Source organism: Triturus cristatus, chromosome 2_1 (assembly GCF_964204655.1).
Source record: "Triturus cristatus chromosome 2_1, aTriCri1.1, whole genome shotgun sequence".
Lineage (NCBI taxonomy): Eukaryota > Metazoa > Chordata > Amphibia > Caudata > Salamandridae > Triturus > Triturus cristatus.
The window spans coordinates 95,408,088-95,429,425 of NC_140581.1; the positions used below are offsets into that span (position 1 = coordinate 95,408,088).

The following is a 21,338-nucleotide window of genomic DNA, read 5'->3' on the forward strand; positions in this document are numbered from 1 at the left end:
ATCATTCAGCCAACCTGCAACCACCCCCAAGACACGGCATCTCCGACTCCGGCCGCCCCAGCCACACAGACCCAAGGGCCGGCCAGAGTCCCCGACAAACTCGACACCCTATCACGCATGTCCGACCGAGGGAGCCGGAACCCCCGAGCCAGACCCCGAGGCGCCAGCCCAGTCACACCTCGGGTCGCCTTCCCCCGGGAGGACTCGATCGGCCACCAGGCCCCTGGGGAGCAGGCGCCTCGCCTGCCGAGCGTCTGGGGTCCCTCCCAGACCCACCTGAAAAGACCAAAGAAACGAGCGGCAGGAAATCCCGCCGAACCCCCGCAGTCTCCCAAGGCCCCTCTCTGCGAGGACTCCGGACTTCAAAGGGCAGGGGGAGTATAATAAGGGGTGCCGGGGGAACGAATGGCAGAGAAGACCTGGAACCATCGAAGCCTGCTGACGCTGTTGCGGCTCCCGAACACCGAACCACCTGGGCCTGCTGAGTGACTCGCGGCCCCCAGCCATTGAACCATCTGAGCCCTGCTGACGAGGTCGCGGCTCCCGAACTCTGAACCATCTGGGCCTGCTGAGTGACTCGCGGCCCCCAGCCATTGAACCATCTGAGCCCTGCTGATAAGATCGCGGCTCCCGAACTCCGACTACCTGTGCCTGCTGAGTGACTCGTGGCTCTCCCCTCGAGGACAAATTGGCAAGAGATCGCCCAGAGAAACAACACCCTCCAGCTCGAGGATTGTGAGCTATCCGCAGGGTACTTCGCAGAGACACTACCACCAAAGACTGTCCCGCTACCCCCATTCCCCTACCACCGATTTGTAGACTCTTGTGCCGCTGTTGTACTCCTTACGCTTTGGATCATAAAGATCCCGTGAAACCTTCGATAAAAGAACCTATCGTCCTACAAAGAATACGTGTGGTGTCACTCTGTTCGTGGTGTAAGCTCAGGGTGTGCGCGCCTGGTTCGGCCTACTTAGGAGAGGTGGGTCAAAGGGGTGGGCAAGACGTGCATCGAACCCCCCTCTGGCGAACGCCTTTCCAACAACTTTTTTAAAACAAAATCTGCGTTGGAGATGTCATGGTCCTTATATTTTAATTATTATTTTCAGCTATGCTACACAGCAGCCACGCTGCTATACAAAATTGCTAGAAATCTCTGTGAATGCATTCGGTCCATTGCTTACCTTTGGCTTTGTGGTTTGTAACTCACACTTGCTTGTTTTCTATTTGCTGTCTCTATTTGTTTTTGGCTTTCCAGCTCGATATCCTCCATTTCCTTGATCAAACCCTATTTACTGTATTCTTCCTCCAGGATTGGAGTTCTGTAAATATGCCTTTAAATCGTGTTGTTTTGTCACATTTGCTGTGTATTCAAAGACAGAGGTCAAATGTCAGGTTCAGTCTTCCTGGAAGCTTGGTGTATACTTTTCTTTCTCTAACTTCAAAGAGAGAGGATTTATTTGACAATCATGCTGGCTACTGGGTGGAGGGGGGGCTTGAGGAAGGCTGCATGATAGGTTTTTTTCTAGCACACAACAAAATTTAAATGTCTGTGACTGAACTGGGCAGATATTTCAGAATATATCAAATTTACAAAAGCACAAATGAAGCACATTTTTTGGTAATTCTGAAGTGTGTTGGAAACAAATATTTACATACGATCATAACAAATCAGTACACTAGGTGATGACATTTACACACTTTATCGTTTGTGTGCTGCATACTTTTATCTGTAAAACTGTATGGCTTTGCAAATGTAATGATCATTTTAATTGAAGATGTGTTGTCTGTAATGGCAGTGTGCTACCACACCATGCATGTTCCACTCTACGCCACTCCACTTTGCGTCACTGCACTCTACTCTGCACCACTCTATGACATTGTACTCTACCCCACAATGCTCTACTATGCACCACTGGAACTCTTTGACACTGCACTCTACACCACTGTACTCTGTGCCACTGCACTATATGCCAATGCACTAAACACCCATTTACTGAAAGCCAAGACACACTAAACACCACAACACTCTATGCCAACTACTCTGCGGAACGACACTCTATGCCAATTACTCTGCTGCACGGCACTCCATGCAAACTACTCTGCGCCACAACACTCTATGCCAATTACTCTGCTCCACAACACTCTATGCCACTTTATGCCATTCCACTCTCCTCCACTACTCCACTCTACGCCAATCTATGCCACTCTATGCCATTCTACTCTACCACACTCTACTTCACTTACGCAACACCCTCTATGCCACTCCACTCTGCTCTACACCACTCCACGACACTCTATGCCACTTTATGCCATTCCACTCACCTACACTACTCCACTCTACGCCAATCTACGCCACTCTATGCCACTCTACTCTACCACACTCTACTTATGCCACTCCACTCTGCTCTACACCACTCCACGACACTCTATGCCACTTTACTCCACTCCACTCTGCAACAGGCAACTCTACATCATGCCCTTCCACTCTACTACACTCTACTTACTCCAAGACACTCAACCCAACTCAACACCACTCTACGCCACTCAATAACACTCTTCTCTACTCCACTTTATAAAACTCTATGCCACTCTTCTTTGCCCACTAACTTTTAGCCATGCTGAACTGCAGTGACGCTAGTGTCCAACGTGGCTAAAACATATTGGCAAAGTCAATAGCTCTTGCATAGGTGAGACCTATTGCCTTTGTCAATTCTTGTTCTACATTGGTGTGAGATTTTTCTTTTATTGTGTTTTCACTTTATTACTGTTTATGTGTTGCATAAATAAGTTTATCCTGACTGCTTTGTGCCAAGCTACCAGTGGGTTTAAGCACAGGTTAATTTAGCAACTTTTTGTGGTTCACCCTGACAGGGATTATGGTTGTTGCTTGAATAGGGTTAAGACCACCCTCAATCAATGACCTAAGTTAGGCACCAGCTGCGATTTCAAGGAAAACCCCAAAAAAGTGTTTGACCTTTCCTGTGAGCGTTGACATTCATCTCGCTCAAAAAAATATATGGGAAATTGACTCAGATGTGGCAGTTAGGAACTTGGACGCACGAGAAGGGAAAGTTTGTTTGTTGCATCTTGGCAGCTCCCAAAAGAGTGAATGAGTGTGTGATGCTGGGAAGCGGCTCGAGGCACTTCACATTGTGGGTTTAACGTCCCAGCCCACTCCTTCGCATTTTTTTCTTTCTTTGTTTCTGCTTGATATGAAATGAAACTGAGAGCAGCCGGAGAGCTGGATAAATAGAGGCGGGAGCACTCAGCAGCGCTCAGAGCCCAGAGACAGGCAGAGGGACAGGCATTCACTGCACTCACCCTGGCCGTCTGCTGACACTCACTGAACTCTCCACGAGGCCCTCTGCTGTTTCTGCGAGTGTTTGCTTCCTGCAGACTGTGCTGTGAGCTGCTGCCCGAGCATGGCTCTGAATCTACCCCTGCTTTGCCTCAGCATCCTTTGCATCGGGAGCATTCTGCAAGGTGAGAAAAGGCGTCCTAGGACTGTGTGTGCAGTGTGTTTGCGCCTAATGCAAGAAACGAGGTGCTACTGAGTGCAGTGTGTATGAGTCCAATGCAAGAAACGAGGCGCTACTGTGTGCAGTGTGTATGAGTCCAATGCAAGAAACGAGGCGCTACTGTGTGCAGTGTGTATGAGTCCAATGCAAGAAACGAGGTGCTACTGTGTGCAGTGTGTATGAGTCCAATGCAAGAAACGAGGTGCTACTGAGTGCAGTGTGTTTGCCCCTAATGCAAGAAACGAGGTGCTACTGAGTGCAGTGTGTATGCACCTAATGCAAGAAACGAGGCGCTACTGTGTGCAGTGTGTATGAGTCCAATGCAAGAAACGAGGCGCTACTGTGTGCAGTGTGTATGCACCTAATGCAAGAAACGAGGTGCTACTGTGTGCAGTGTGTATGAGTCCAATGCAAGAAACGAGGCGCTACTGTGTGCAGTGTGTATGAGTCCAATGCAAGAAACGAGGCGCTACTGTGTGCAGTGTGTATGAGTCCAATGCAAGAAACGAGGCGCTACTGTGTGCAGTGTGTTTGCACCTAATGCAAGAAACGAGGCGCTACTGTGGGCAGTGTGTATGAGTCCAATGCAAGAAACGAGGCGCTACTGTGCAGTATGTATGAGTCCAATGCAAGAAACGAGGTGCTACTGTGTGCAGTGTGTATGAGTCCAATGCAAGAAACGAGGTGCTACTGTGTGCAGTGTGTATGAGTCCAATGCAAGAAACGAGGCGCTACTGTGTGCAGTGTGTTTGCCCCTAATGCAAGGAACGAGGCGCTAGTGTGTGCAGTGTGTATGAGTCCAATGCAAGGAACGAGGCGCTACTGTGTGCAGTGTGTATGAGTCCAATGCAAGGAACGAGGCGCTACTGTGTGCAGTGTGTATGAGTCCAATGCAAGAAGCAAGGCGCTACTGTGTGCAGTGTGTATGAGTCCAATGCAAGAAGCAAGGCGCTACTGTGTGCAGTGTGTATGAGTCCAATGCAAGAAGCAAGGCGCTACTGTGTGCAGTGTGTTTGCATCCAGTGCAAGAAACGTGATACTACTGTGTGCAGTGTGTATGCATCCTGTGTAAGAAACGTGACACTACTGTGTGCAGTGTGTAGGACCGGGGTGCTACTGTGTGCAGTCTGTAAGCATCTGATTCAGGAAACGGGGTGCTACTGTGTGCAGTGTGTATGCATCTGATTCAAGAAACAGGGTGCTTCTATGTGCAGTGTGTATGCACCCAATGCAAGAAACGGGGTGCTACTGTGTGCAGTGTGTATGCATCCAGTGCAAGAAACGTGATACTACTGTGTGCAGTGTGTATGCATCCAGTGTAAGAAACGTGACACTACTGTGTGCAGTGTGTAGGACCGGGGTGCTACTGTGTGCAGTCTGTAAGCATCTGATTCAGGAAACGGGGTGCTACTGTGTGCAGTGTGTATGCATCTGTTTCAAGAAACAGGGTGCTTCTATGTGCAGTGTGTATGCACCCAGTGCAAGAAACGGGGCACTACTGTGTGCAGTGTGTATGCATCTAATGCAAAAAGCGGGGCCACTGTGCGCAGTGTGTATGCATTCTATAAAAGAAACAGGGGCTACTGTGTGTAGGGCATATGCACCCAATGCAAGAAACGGGGTGCTACTGTGTGCAGTGTGTATGCACCCAATGCAAGAAATGCGGTGCTGCTGTGTGCAGTGTGTATGCACCCAGTGCAAGAAATGGGGGATTACTGTGTGCAGTGTGCATGCATCCAATGCAAAAAACAGGAGGGGGTACTGTGTGCAGTGTGTATGCATCCAATGCAAGAAACGGGTGCTACTGTGTGCAGTGTGTATAAACGGGGGGCTACTGTGTGCAGTGTGTATGCATTCAATGTAAGAAACAGGGTGCTACTGTGTTCCGTGTGCATGCATCCAAAGCAGGAAACAGGAGGGGGTACTGTGTGCAGTGTGTATGCATCCAATGCAAGAAATGGGGTGCTACTGTGTGCAGTGTGTATGCAATAGATTCAAGAAGTGGGGGGCTTCTGTGTGCAGTGTGTATGCCTTTAATGTTATGTTATGTTATGTTATCTGGTGTTTTATTGAGCGCTCAGCTACTCAAGCAGAGTGTCCCGGCGCTGTGTACTGCTGGGGAACCCATCCTGGCTTTCCCTGTGAGATGGTCCCTTACTGGGCATCTCCAAGGTGAAGACCAAGCATCCCCAGCGCTGATGGGGCCGTTAGTGGAGATTAAGTAAGCTATTGCCCAGAGTTGCTGAGTGTGATCCATGATTAGAGTAGGCACCGAGGCGAGAATTATCGAGTCCGCTGACCTTGGCCCAAGACCCTGCCGCGTCGGGAATCGAACCCTGGTCCCTGACCGACCTCTGCTTCCGGGTCTGCTGCCTCTAACCAGTGAGCCACACCACTCCACTAATGCCAGAGATGCAGGGCTTCTGCTGGGTGATTGTGCATTCTGGTGTGTGCGGTGTGCATGCATCCAGTGCAAGCCGCTGGGTGATTCTGCATTCTGGTGTGTGCGGTGTGCATGCATCCAGTGCAAGCTGCGGGTGATTGTGAATTGCTGTGTGTGCAGTGTGTAAGCCTCTAATGCAGGAAACGCAGGGCTTCTGCATACCTGTGTACATAGTGTGTATGCATCCAATCCATGGAACAGAGAGGCTATTGTCTGCAGTGCGTATGCATCCAGTGCAAGCCGCCGGGTGATTCTGCATTCTGGTGTGTGTGGTGTGCATGTATCGAAGCAAGCCGCCTGGTGATTCTGAATTGCTGTGTGTGTGGTGTGTATGCATCCAGTGCAGGAAACAGGGGGCTTCTTTGTACCTGTGTGCGCTATGTGTATGCAGGCAGCAGTGGGGTTCTGAATTCATGTGTGTGCAGTGTGTATCCATCCAATGCAAGGTGTGGGGTGATAGGGTGCTAGTAGTAGTATCACGGTTTAAGGCCATTTCACAAAAGTCAGCAGGGACTCTATAGCGCAATATCACACAGAGTGAGCACTGAAAGCGCTAATCCAGGAACCGTCTCAGATTTGGGCTGGCTGGTGTTTTATATAGTGCAAGAGATAGCGGAGTACATTTTACCACTTTTGATAGTGAAAAATGGTTGTTTGTCACGGAGCTTTACAGGGACTTGCAGCATTTGTTTATATCTCCAAAGTAAGTGAAAAACACAATAACACCACACAAAGTGAAGCATCAACACAACAAAAGCACATTGGTATTGTTACATTGTTGTGTTGTTTTGCTTGTGTACTGTTTTGATGTTTCTGTGCTATGGTAACATAGGTTTGTGTTGTGGTGTTGCTGTACCTCAGCTGCAGTTTGCCTGCTTAATCATTCACACATATATTCTAGTTATGCATTACCACATACACAAATCTGCTTTCATCCTGAAACGATTTTGCAGCAAGTGCTGCCTTACTTACCACCAGGGGCATGGAAAGGCACCAGCCATGGACGTTTTGTAATCCGGCCTTATTTATTTTGGCTCAGGAGCAGATCTGATGTGATTTCCATCCGCGGCACCAAGTGTTTCATTAGAAAGAGGACCGGCTTCACTGCCTCCCGGTCCCAAGTAGACGTTAAAAGGAAGGAGGAAGGAGGTAGCATTTAGCCAAAGTGTTACTGGAACTCGAGGTCCCACTATGGGAGAGAAAGGGAAGTCTGGGATTATATATTAGATAAAACTTTTCACATACTGCTTGAAACACCTCCCAGTGGGTGAGATGGAGAAAGATGTTGCACTGACATTGCAATGGCAAATTGGGTGCAATGCAGCTGCCCGTAACATAAAATAACATAGCGTAATATAACATAACATAACGTAATGTAATGTAACATAACATAACAATAAAAACATTAAAAGACATGGGATGAAACAGTGGAGCAGTAGAAGGTAGCAGGGTAGGGCTGAAGATGATGGAGACAGGTGTGGGCCGGTAATACCTGTTTCAAATTGCATTCTATGTTTCTGTATCACTATCCGTCACAGAAAGTGCCAACAAATCCACATAGGTTGCATTTTTTACAATGGCTGCAAAGTACATAGGCTTTTATGTATAAAGGGGCCGATTACGATGCCGTTTGGACACGCGTCCGACCGGCATCGTAGCGGAATCGTCCCAGATTACGATCCGACCGCTGTGTTGGTGGTTTAAACATCCCTGCACCGTGGGGCAGGTACCATGTAGCGCGCGATGCAGTGCCTCAGGCCACATAGCCGAGGGTCCTTTGCGAATCGGGCCCGTTATTTTTCCACAATACTTTTTTCTTATTTTATTGAATGCTCTTCTCTGTTATCGATAGAGAGGCTTAAGACTATTCATATAAAAAAAAACACTCCAAAAAATGTACTTAATGATGACACAGTGAGCTACATCAGAGTTCCTGTATGCTGGTGATGCATTTCCCCTATCTTATACCACATTTGTGGACAGATGTTCATAAAGTCTCTGGCCTGCTTTAGAGTGGGGTGCTACAGTAAAATCCTATGGCTGCTGGAGTTAGTGGAACATCCATTGCTGGAGGATTCACAGCCAGCAGAGAATACTGTGAAGTAACTACCTCTGCAACTCGATCAGTACTGCGGAGGTAAGTATTCTCCAACAGAGTGTGTACCACTGTGCTTATAAGAAGAGGATTTTCCATTGCCTCCCGACTCAAAGTCAGGTCTGCAGGCCCTTATGGAGAGATGGGTGATAGAACAAAATCTTCCATTTTGTAGGGCCGGATTTAGACTTCAGTGGTAATGGATTGTTTTGATTTGTAGAGGGAGAGTTACATCTGGGTGTGGCTCTGCGGGAGGGAGCGTTACATCTGGGTGTGGCTCTGCGGGAGGGAGCGTTACATCTGGGTGTGGCTCTGCTTGAGGAATGTCCTACCCCCTGCTGTTTCTGGTCCACCAGGGAGGTTGTGTTGGTTGGGTTTCTCGTTTGTACTGATCACTTCACCGTAAATCAGAGAATTTGCCATTACCACCCACTCCTAAATGAGGCCTTTAATCTCAAAGGTTTCCCACACTGTGAAGATCCCCCTCAGGGATTGACTGATATCACTCTTGTCTATTTGCTCAGTCTCCAGTGAGAGTTGGGGTTCATTCACCAAAAGAATGTTGCTTGTGTTTCCTAGTTCGCTGCAGCAGCAATGATGTCGTGGACTGCTGCTTGAAAGTTAGTCCAACGCGGATCCCCTTCCGGCACCTGAAAGGATTCCAAATCCAGTCCCTTGAAGACGGCTGCGACATCGAGGCTGTGGTGTGAGTATCCAAGAATGGTCTATTTTGGGGGTCTCCGAAGAGCAAACTGCGGTGTCATCAGCTGCTTCGGCAGGGTCCAGATGATGCACACTTTTGATGTGTTTTATATCTACAACCCCTCCACTTGGAGACAGCCAACTGTTTCCATGTATGTTGGTGGGGAGGAGGTGATGTGCACTGCAACTCTGGTCAAAGCAATGTTTCGGCAGAGTGGTTCCCCAAAATGCCCATGCGTGTTCCCGATACAGTAGAAACTGCTGGCAGTAATGTTAATATCAGACCAGCTATGTCCAAGGTAATTTGCAGACATGGTCTACACCAAGGCCTAGATGTCATGCACATCTCAGGTCTAAGAATGCCTTCATGCTTACCCAGTGTCCTGAGGCGTTGCTGCGGTGTCTCTGCGGTGGGATCCCACGACACGGTGGGAAGGGTCAGTGATCGATTGCAGTCATGAAGCCGTAGGACAAGGGGTAGCTATAGGAGGGGGGAGTAGGTTGTTATTGATTGCTAGTTGGGGGATGTAAGGGTCTAATGGGTTGTTCCAATGGCTTTTGCACTCAGATTGTATCTATTGCATGGACTTGCTTGCAAAACATTTTTTACCTTTTTATTAGATGTATTTGATACTTTTGTATGCATTTCCTAGCTTGTCATTTTTAATCTATTTAGCACATGTATTTGCTCGCTTGTCAGTGTTATCCTATTTATTATATGTCCTTGCTTGCTTGTAATTTTTATTCACTTACTTGACTTTTTTTTACATTTCCTGTGCACTGTTTATTCTCTGTAACAAATTCTTGCAGCTGCTGTTTAATGTTTACTTTGAAAATAATAAAATGCGTTTAAAATAAAAAATAAATGCAGCCGTAAGTCTGCAAGAGACAGAGCCTGGAGTTGATGCTGCAGCTCGCTCATCAGGCATCTAAGATAAATGACCAGCTTCCTTCTGGGTACCCCTCTCCACTCTTATAAGTCACACAGTTTCTTCTGTCCAGGTGTGCTCAGTTTCCCTTCCCGATGACGTCACATCAGGGAGTATTTTGTGCCTGCTCTGGCTTTTCTCCTCACCTGCCTCGGGGTCCGGGCTTTGATTCTAGGCACGCTGCTCAAGGCAGGCCCAAGGCACCTTCACGAGACTGGGCATCGATGCCTCCCCTCGGGCCTCGGGGTGACGGGCCACCTCACACGTGGCCTTTGTCACTCTCCAGTTACATGAGGCACCCACGCAGGGGCATTGCACTGGGGCTGGGTCCAGGGAAGCGTCATGCAGATGCTAAGTGGTGCAAATTCTTGATCTGATGTGTTAACTATCAGTCTTCAATGAAATATTGAAATTACTGGGACTCCTTGTCGTAGCCTTCCGCTCCCTACTTCTGTCTGTGCAGAATGGCCGCAGGATACGTGTGAAAAGCTTCCTGCCAGGAAATATCCTACCGCAGCTGCCTGTGAATGGCTACTCGGATTCTCACCACATTTCAGTCGCTGTGGATGAAACTACTTTTCTCAAGTTGCACAATGGTTGGCATGTGTTTTTTGTGATGGTAACCCAAACTGTGTTATACAATATTAAAAGGGTATTTAAAAACATAACAGAATTATAATACAAGAGAGGCGTGGGCAGAGTTCGCGGAACTCCGCGAGTGACCCAAAAAACTCCTCCACGATGTTTCTGTCTTTATATTATGCTGTATTTAAATGTATGTTTGCAGGCGCATTCAGACAGCAGTGCCCAAGTGTAATAAGAAAAGGATGTCACTACTCACTTGTAATAAGTTATTACTAGCCAGTGGCCAACTAGTGTCCTCTCTCATTTCCCGACCTCAGCTTTGGAAGGAGGGATCCTATGGAAATACAGAAGTGCTGTGCGTTGCTGTGCAGGGGCTGTAGGCAGTCTCTGTGAGGCCCTGTTGGGATGCAGCCTCTCATGAACCACAGCCTGTGCCTGGCAGTCGCACTCTGGAGTGAGAGGCCACACGTGACTGTCGCAGTCTCTCATCGGCAGCGTAGGCCCGAAGAGGCTGTGCATGGTCATGCTCATGAAAGAGATGCTGTGCAGAGGGTACCGCAGACAGCAGTGCGGGCCCCAGCCTATCACCGCCAAGGCTCATGAACTATATGGGATAATGACCAGGTTCATGTATTTCCTCGTTCAGCAGCTTGGAAGCAGGAATATCAGTGGCGTAGCTAGGGGGGGGGGGGGCGGTGGGGGGCGGTCCGCCCCAGGCGGCACTATTTTGGGGGCGGACAAAGGCATTCAGATAAGGCTCGGCTTGCTTTCGTGGACATTCGGGACGGGCAGAGAAGGAATAGGACTCGGGCAATGTCCTCTTCTTTTTTGTGCTGGCAGCTGTCCCCCCCTCTCCTCCTATCATTCCCTCTCTTTCTGTCTTGCTCCTCACTCACTGAAAACCGTGACTTGAAGAAACGGTTCACAACCTCTTTCCTTCTTTCATTTAGTTGCTTCCCTGTGAAATGGATCCAAAAAAGAAAAACACTCTTGCGGGAAATGCCCTTTTTCTGACATTTTTCTCTTGCAAAGGGCAGCGGGATGGAGATAAATAGAAGGTTTTAAATATGAAAAATAAATACATAACTAAATAAAGCAAGACAGAGGGGTTGCAAAGTGGCCAGATTGGTTTTATTCACATCCAAACACATCAGCCTCACTTTACAGACTTTGCAGTGAAGCGCTACTTTTGTTTTCTCGTCTTTCTTTGAACAGCATTGTTGTCCCCAGGTGGGGAAGTGCACCATTCCTGGAGGTACTGCAATACCTGGTTGATGGGTGGATTGGAAAACAAAATGTGTACCATGGCTCTGTGTTTATGGATGTGGTCTTTTTAAACGATACTGCTTACGTTTTGTAAGGATATAAGCAATGGACATTGAAACGGTTCCCTTCAGGGCCCTTTAGTCATGTCCTTAACTTTTCAGGTAAAACCACTCACTGATTTCTGAATAGTGAGTGAGAGATCGTTACGGTAGCCATGTTGTTTCTGCTTACATTTTACATGCTTTACTTAATCTTGCATTCCCTATGACTGTTTGTTTTTACTTTTTTTTTAGGCAGCATATTACTCTTATCAAGTGCATAATTTGAATTGAGCCACATCCAAGTGTTTATAGCGGGCACGATTAGGTTGTAGCTGAAAGCAGTGCGAGTTTCTCTCAGTGGGGCGGTATGGTGTTCATTGGGGGAGAGGATGTGGCACTATGGCCAGAGCTGTCGAGTTTGGAACTGGGGAACTGGGTTCAGCCTTCATGACCAGTCTACCAGACCACTCTACTGAGGGAGCATATTCCCATGCTAGACCTTAGAAGGCCCCACTAGACCTTAGAAGGCTTGATGTCTTAGCACAAGCAGGTGTACCCTAGTGGTGTCAATTGTGAGTTAACCTTGAAGGGTTCTCCACCACAATCCATACTGAAGTTCATCTCCAGTCTTGCTGGCAGGTCTACGAAGCAGCACACCCTAGAGCAACAGTGATCCAGTCACTGTGACTCTGTCACTGAGGTCACATGAACCTTGAGCAGGTTAAGGGGGTGCGAACGGTGTGACCGCACTGGGTACCTATTTCGGGTGGGTGCGTAGTGTTTGCAAGTATATTATGGTTTAAAAAAAATTGCTGACTTTTTCCTGGCCGCCAGCAATTTTCAGAAACAATAAAAATGTCATGATAACTTCGGTGATTAATGTTCTTCCTAGAGAGAGGTCCAGGTTTTGTCTAGTGGAAGGGTTGACTCCTGGAAAGGTAGCACAGAGGGTTAATGTGCTTGCTGCAAAGAACATGTACCATGCAGATCACAAAGTGCACTGCTTTAATGGGAGGACCATGATGAATGGTCATTTAATGTTAGCTGTAGATGATGGAACAGTGTCATGTATGTGCATGTTTGCATTGTGCTGAGGGGATTACCAGGTAATTGTTCACGCAGCTCTCTGATGGATGTCACATGCAGTTTTTTCTGAGTCCCCAGATAGATCATGCAGTCTGTGTGTTCTCTTTTGTACTGTCAGTCACTGCCAGTCACCGGTGTATTCAACTGTGTAGCCTTGGACCGTGTCATGTATGTGCATGTAACTTGCATGATTGAGGTAACTATTAGCGGCGATACTACGTGTCTCTCGGTCCTCTTTCAAGTGCTTGCTGTCCCTTTTCCCCAGCAACCCCCCGACCCCCAGGGGCGGCAATCTGAGGGATAGCCCCGGGCACCACAAGCTCTAGCCACGCCTCTGAGGAAGATCATGTCCTCTACCCAGGATCACACAATGCATGCTGAGTCAGTATGCCGGCTAATCCAAACCCACGACTTTTGTCTCGTGCTCCTGACTGAAACAAATATTGCTGCCTTAGTAATAAAACAACTGCTAATTAATTAAGGGGAGAAGTGCGAGCTTGTATAAAAGAGCAGCGCTGTATTCTCGGTGTGGTCTTGGGCACTGCCACTTCATCTGATTGGCACGTGTCTGAATTTATAAAATCTCCTTCCATTAAGTAAACAAATCAAAGTAAGCGATATTTCGGACCCGTGCGGTAATTGGACGAGCTCTAAGTCAGTGATGCTTAGATAGTTGAAGGGAACCAATTAGCCACGAGGGGGGTGAGGAGGGGGGTGGGGGGAATCTCTGGACTTCCAAGCCTCTGCTGGAGCGCGTGGGTCTGGAGGTCCGTGCAGAACTACGCACGCCCCGTGCTCTCTGGGTAAACAGTGAGTAGAGTAGAGGAGAGCTGCGGCCCTGGTGATGCAGCACACACTGATAAATAGGGTGACCAGACCAAACCAACCCTCCGTACATTTCACGGACCGTCCGTGATTTGAATCTCACCTCCGTTGACCGTGAAGATCCCCTTAGGACGCCTTTTGTCCTTAATTTTGGGCCTTGCAGGGAGCAGCACTGCCCCCCTGTGAGAAGCCTCAACTCCCTGATGGGGCCGCCCTCCCACTCATCCTCTGAGCACAAGAGCAGCCCCACCCTGCCCAGTGTCATTCTGTATGGGCTGATGATTGCCACATACAGAATGACAATGGGCCCATCTGGGCTGTTAAAGAATATGGTGGCCTCCTCCAGCCTCGGTCTAAGGCAGGGCATTCTGTCAGATGGAAGAAATGTACAAAACAAATGTACGAAAACGCCCATGCTGCTATGTTCCAGTTCATGAAAAGAAGCCGGCGAAAGTAGTTAAAAAGAAGAGGTTATGGTTCTTTCACCGTCTCTATATTTCAGAGCTGAAGCATTTTGAATATTATATACAACAAAGCCATAGTTGCTGCTTTTTAAAAAATGTATGCAACCAACAACCATTGACAAAGCCAATAGTCATGGCTTGTTGTAGGTATAACGTTACTTGTTGTGTTATATATCTGGATGCAATGACAGAAGCAGCAAAATACCTGTCGCGGGCACACTATACTAAGCACAGATTTTTAACTGAGGTGTTTTAAGCCACGCCCTTAATTGCATCGGACACGCCCTTTGGAGAGACCCCAAAGTTTGTTCATACCACTTAAAGCCCTGGAAACAACACCATGTCACAGTCACCTCCCATCCTGTGCATCATGCATGACTCATGACTTCCATGTTTTCAGATTGCCTATGTGCAGTAAGTGGCACCACACAAAAGCAGCCAGGGGCTGGATTTAGTGATTGAACTCAACATCAAAGTATCAAATCTAAGAGCCAGACCATTTATGGTCCGTTTTATCTTCCTAACATTAAACATGGCCCCAGGGCATTGCAACAAATGCTGGGAGGCTCCAATTCCAACCAAACAGATCAACAACAATAAAGTCCCAAACAGACAATATGAACAGCATCACCAGATGCATCAAGAGCAAAAGCTCTCCGCCGCCCCATAACCAACACACTCACTGGAGCTCCTCCAAGTCAAAGTCCTAGGGCAAGGAGGCATCTCACACACACGCAGGAACCCTACACTAGAGTTCCTCAATCAAGAGACAATATATGCCAGCAAAGTAATATCGTACAGAACATTTTATTTCTTAGCAAAAAATATATTGAAGCTTAAAATCACATCAGAGTGTGTTGTAATTTGTGTCTGCCAAAACCCTAGGACCATTACTCACAAACATACCGTAATACAGTTGGATCTTCTGTTTGAACTCAGTAGTTCCATATGCAGTCAGTCAGTCGATATTCCAATGATCGAAACTAAATCAGTTATTCCAATCTTCCATATCGGAACCCTCACCCCACCCAACTCCTTGCTTTAGAAACTACAGCAAGGGTGGAGTTCCTGATGGGCCTCTTCTATCTGCAACTCTGCAGACAAAGACTCAGCTCATAAGGTGGGTGAGTAAGTAAGTGAAGGGGTGGGTGGAATAGCTGAGTGAATTAGTGAAAGCGTGAATGGATGAATGGGTGAGTGAAAGGGTGAATGGATGGATAATGAGAAAAGGATGGATGAGTGAGTGGAAGGATGGATGTGGGTAAATAGATGGATGGATGGAAGTGTAGATGGATGGGTAAAAGGATGGGTGAATGAGTGAAAGTATGATTTGATAAGTGAAAGGCTGAATGGATGGATGAGTGAAACAGTGGATGTAAGGAAGGATCAGTGAGTAAAAGGCAGGGTAGATGGACAAAAGGATGGATAGATGAGTGAAAGGGTGGATGGATGAGAGAAAGGATGATGGATGAGTGAAGGGATGATGGATGAGTGAAGGGATGGATGAGTGATAGGGTCAATGGATGGATTAATGAGTGGATGAGTAGATGGATGGGTGAAGGGTGGATGGAAGGATGGATGGCTAAGTGAAAGGGGAATGGAGAGAGAAAGGGAGGATGGATGGAGGAGTGAAAGTACGGATGGATGATTGACAGGATGGATGGACAAATGGGTGCATGGATGAGTGAAAAGAAAGATGTAAAGATGGATGAGTGAAAGAATGCATAGATGAGTGAAAAGGAGGGTGGAGAGCTGGAAAAAAGGATGGATGAGTGAAAGGGTGAATGGGTGGATGGATGAGTGACTAAGTGGGTGGATGAGTAAGGGAAAGGATGGCTGGATGGGTGAAAGGGTAACTGGTTGGATGAATGAGTGAATGGGTGGGAGAGTGGATGGATGAGTGAAAGGATGGATTGGGTGAAAGGGTGGATGGATGGATAAGTGAAAGGGTGGATGGATGGATAAGTGAAAGGGTGGATGGAGGGATGAATGAGTGAAATGGTGGATGGAAGGATAGATAATGGATAAGTTTGCAAATTGTTGAATAGGTTTGGATATGGATGGGCACACAGATGGAAGGACAGAATGAATGGTGAAACATTGAATGATGGATAAAGAATGAATGGATGACAGAATGTAAATGTGAAATGGTAGATATCAGCGGGTTGATGGAAGGATGAATGGCTAGATCATTGGATAAGAGATCTCTTCTGGGGAGGATTGTAATTACTTACTTTGCTGTCTTGGTGACATCAGAGCTTTAGTTTAAAGTGGGAGGTATTTTAATTTTCTGGCTACTCCCTTGCCTATGTGTGACTTTGTTTGTATTTGCTGTGTGCTTATGTGTGGGATCTATACATCATGCATAGGACATTTTGAGTGACACCCAACTGCGACTTGAATGTCACACTATGAATTTTAAATATTTACATGTTTTGTTTTAGGTGTACAGTTTTAGGGAGAGCCTCATAGTGCCATGAGCTGTGTTTGAGATGTATGTTGTGTTTGTAGCAATAGGCAAGGCGTAAAAAATATACTAAGTAATAGTGTATCGACAGTGCCTTCTTTTAGAAAGCTGCAGGGAAAAGCACCTTTGTGACTTCTGTCAGCCAGTGCAACTCTCTGCAAAGTCTCCATAAACAAAGTCTAATTCCATACTTTAAGTTTCACTAGTTGAAACACTCATAATGCGTTCCCTATAGTGGGTTCATCACAGCAATCCTCCCTTTAGTTCACATATGCGGGCCGCTTTACATCTCACAATGGCACTCAGATATGAGATGCTGTTAAAGTCTATCCGAGCAGATCTTCCTGAGCACTTCTCTCACTAAACATGTCTGCTCAGGACCATGAATTGTAAACAAAATATGAGACTGGACAACCCAGTGCAGTAACTATATCAATAAATTATTATCATATGAAATACCACAAAAAGACCTGCACAGTTGCTCAAATCTGTAAGCATACTGAAAAACCGTGAAGTGTATGATTGTCTCAACCTAATATAAACGTATTTTGAATTGTACTTAAGTGGTTGTCTGTTTACTTACTTATATACTATCGCGCAACCTCCTCTGATATGTCTGTAAAACTTACCTTTTGTCCCAAAGTTTTATCTGAATTTTAACCTTCTGTCCTGAATTTTTGTCCTGAATTTTGACCCTTGGTCCTGACTTTTTAACTCACCCTCCTGAATTTGCAACCATGCCAGTTGGTCACCCTACTTATAAAGTGGTATGAGCCTTTTAGCCTCCACCTCTTACTACACAGGTTCAAGTACCAATCCTGTCAGTGCTTGTTCTGAGGGTTAAGGAAGTGTTGGGGATAACGCTGTGGTTCCAGCCGTTGGTGCTATGTATCCCTGTGGTTCCAGCCGTGGGTGCTGTATATCCCTGTGGTTCCAGCCGTGGGTGCTATATGTCTCCATTGTTACAGTCATGGGTTCTATATATCCTGTGGTTCCAGTTGTTGGCCAATGTATATCTGTGGTCTCAGTCGTTGGTGCTATGTATTGCTGTGGTTGCAGTCGTGCGTGCTATCTATTGCTGTGATTCCAGTCATGAGTGCTATGCTTGGCTGTGGTTCCAGTCATTGGTGCTACGTAACCCTGTGGTTGCAGTCGTGGGTGCTATGTATTGCTGTGGTTCTAGTCGTGGGAGCTATGTATTGCTGTGGTTCCAGTCGTGGGTGCTGTGTATCCCGATGGTTCCAGTCGTTGGTGCTGTCTACCACTGTTATACCAGTCATGAGTGGTATGTATTGCTGTGATTCCAGTCATGGATTCTATGCATCACTGTGGTTCCACCTTGGATCCTGTGAATCACTGTTATACTAGTCGTGAGTGCTAAGCATTACTGTGGTTCCAGTCGTAGGTGCTATGCATTGCTGTTGTTCCAACATGGGTGCTATGTATTGCTGTGGTTCCAGTCGTGGGTGCTGCATATTGCTGTGGTTCCAGTCATGGGTGCTATGTATTGTTGTGGTACCAGTCGTGGGTGCTATGTATCGTGGTTCCATGTTGGGTCCTGTGTATCACTGTTTTAATAGTAGTGGGCGCTTTGTATTGTTATGGTTCCATTTTTGGTGCTATGTGTTGCTGTGGTTACAGAAGTGGGTGATGTGTATTGCTGTGGTTCCAGTCATGGGTGCTGTGTATTACTGTGGTTCCAGCCGTGGGTGCTGTGTATCCCTGTGGTTCCAGCCGTGGGTGCTATATGTCTCCATTGTTCCAGTCATGGGTTCTATATATCCTGTGGTTCCAGTTGTTGGCCTATGTATATCTGTGGTCCCAGTCGTTGGTGCTATGTATTGCTGTGGTTGCAGTCGTGCGTGCTATCTATTGCTGTGATTCCAGTCATGGGTGCTATGTTTGCCTGTTGTTCCAGTCATGGGTGCTATGTAACCCTGTGGTTGCAGTCGTGGGTGCGATGTATTGCTGTGGTTCTAGTCGTGGGAGCTATGTATTGCTGTGGTTCCAGTCGTGAATGCTGTGTATCCCGATGGTTCCAGTTGTGGGTGCTGTCTACCACTGTTATACCAGTCGTGACTGGTACGTATTGCTGTGATTCCAGTCGTGGATTCTATGCATCGCTGTGGTTCCACCTTGGATCTTGTGAATCACTGTTATGCTAGTTGTGAGTGCTAAGCATTACTGTGGTTCCAGTCGTAGGTGCTATGCATTGCTGTTGTTCCAACATGGGTGCTATGTATTACTGTGGTTCCAGTCGTGGGTGCTGCGTATTGCTGTGGTTCCAGTCGTGGGTGATATGTATTGTTGTAGTACAAGTTGTGGGTGCTATGTATCGTGGTTCCATGTTGGGTCCTGTGTATCACTGTTTTACTAGTAGTGGGCGCTTTGTATTGTTATGGTTCCATTTTTGGTGCTATGTGTTGCTGTGGTTCCAGAAGTGGGTGCTGTGTATTGCTGTGGTTCCAGTCGTGGGTGCTGTGTATTACTGTGGTTCCAGTCGTGCGTGGTGTGTATCCCTGTGGTTCCAGCCGTGGGTGCTATATGTCTCCATTGTTCCAGTCATGGGTTCTATATATCCTGTGGTTCCAGTTGTTGACCTATGTATATCTGTGGTCCCAGTCATTGGTGCTATTTATTGCTGTAGTTGCAGTCGTGCGTGCTATCTATTGCTGTTATTCCAGTCATGGGTGCTATCTTTGCCTGTGGTTCCAGTCTTGCGTGCTATGTAACCCTGTAGTTGCAGTCGTGGGTGCTATGTATTGCTGTGGTTCTAGTCGTGGGAGCTATGTATTGCTGTGGTTCCAGTCGTGGGTGCTGTGTTTCCCGATGGTTCCAGTCGTGGGTGCTGTCTACCACTGTTATACCAGTCGTGAGTGGTATGTATTGCTGTGATTCCAGTCGTGGATTCTATGCATCGCTGTGGTTCCACCTTGGATCCTGTGTATCACTGTTATACTAGTCATGAGTGCTAAGCATTTCTGTGTTTCCAGTTGTAGGTACTATGCATTGCTGTTGTTCCAACATGGGTGCTGTGTATTGCTGTGGTTCCAGTCATGGGTGCTGCGTATTGCTGTGGTTCCAGTTGTGGGTGCCATGTATTGTTGTGGTACCAGTCGTGGGTGCTATGTATCGTGGTTCCATGTTGGGTCCTGTGTATCACTGTTTTACAAGTAGTGGGCGCTTTGTGTTGTTATGGTTCCATTTTTGGTGCTATGTGTTGCTGTGGTTCCAGAAGTGGGTGCTGTGTATTGCTGTGGTTCCAGTCGTGGGTGCTGTGTATTACTGTGGTTCCAGTCGTGGGTGCTGTGTATTGCTGTGGTTCCAGTCGTGGGTGCTATGAATCACTGTGGTTCCAGCCGTGGGTACTACAGTGATCGGTTTGTGTCAGCAGCCCTCAACTCAGAAACAAACCACCCAAATTAGACATGGAACCTCATGCTCAGTGCTAGGATGCAAAGAAATGATAGATCTGACTGTCAAAATAGCTCTACCCCTCTCCCTCATGGCAGTGCATGCGCTAATACCACCAGGACCCTTCTTCCTCATGGCAGTTCACACGCTACTACCACCATGACCACTCTCCCTCATGGCAGTGCACGTGCTACCACCACCATGACCCATCTCCCTCGTGACAGTGCACGTGCTACTACCACCATGACTACTCTCCCTCATGGCAGTGCATGTGCTACTACCACTATGACCCCTCACCCACATGGCTGTACACGCGCTACCACCACCAGGACCCCTCTCCCTCATGGCACTGCACTTCCTTCTACCACCACCAGGACCCCTCTCCCTCATGGCACTGCACTTCCTTCTACCACCACCAGGACCCCTCTCCCTCATGGCACTGCACTTCCTTCTACCACCACCAGGACCCTCTCCCTCATGGCACTGCACATCTTACTTCTACAAACACAATTTCAAAGTAGTTGTAAAAATAGTTTTTCTAAGTAATGCAATACAGATTACACTGTATTTGACTTCGGGACTGTGTTTCTTTACAATCGTTCTCACAGTCTCAGTGATCAATCGAGCTGTAATCCATCAGCAGCGGACTCTGCTGTGTTCCTGGTGGAGATATTCAAGAAGAAATCCCCGGCGCGTGCTCCTCTGCTGGCGGCTCGCCAAAGGGCTCTCCAAAAGGCTGCATAGAGGGCACAGAGGAAGGAGACAGGAAATGATTTACTAGCCGTTGCTTTGTTATCTGTGCAGGTGGCTTTATAATCCTCCATGGGTTTTTATTGCGGTTTGTGGGGTACACGGGATACAATTTTAAAGAGAAGAAAACGTGTGCATCGTGTGCAGACGTTTATGAATGACATGTTGTTTTTAAATATCTGTCCCTGGCTCTGCCCTGTCTTGGGCTTAAAATCTACAATAATTCTTATCCAATTGGAGTTATGCTTAAAACGCACACAAATAGAGAAACAAAAATCATGCAGTGAGTGTATACGTGAAGGCTTAATCTGTCCCTTCATCAATTAATGCTCACTAGCTGTGTTCTAGTATGCACATTGTTAGAAATTGGGTTTCTGGCTGGCAGAGGTATGCACCCTACCCAAGCAGGAGCCACAATTCTAGTCAAGGTAAGTCACAAACACACCCTAAATTATCCTGTGCTCACCCCTGGTAGCTTGGCACAGAGCAGTCGGGCTTAACTTAAGAGGCAATGTGTACAGTATGTATGCACCACTTCAAACATAAAAACCACACAAAAAGATACCACACCTGGTTACACAAATAGAACATTTTCCAATGTACAAAACAACACCTAAATAACAAAAATCCAGTAAGTAGAGCCGGAGTTATACATTTTTAAAGAATAAACTGAGATATACTGCTTGAAAGCATAAAGCGCCAACCAGGGCTATCTGGTGGTTCTAGACCAGGCAAATCCAAAAGTTAAGGCCA

The 21,338-nt window shown here is 47.1% G+C and overlaps 1 protein-coding gene across 1 annotated transcript in view; it reads left to right on the forward strand.

The window, feature by feature from the left end:
- Positions 1–3,227: 3,227 nt before the first annotated feature.
- Positions 3,228–21,338, forward strand: part of CCL19 (C-C motif chemokine ligand 19) — a 33,763-nt gene continuing 15,652 nt past the window's right edge. The window contains exons 1-2 of the mRNA XM_085628278.1: positions 3,228–3,483; positions 8,636–8,762. Coding sequence (XP_085484404.1) covers positions 3,423–3,483; positions 8,636–8,762 — 188 coding nt within the window. The 5' untranslated portion in view covers positions 3,228–3,422. The remainder of the gene's footprint in view (positions 3,484–8,635; positions 8,763–21,338) is intronic.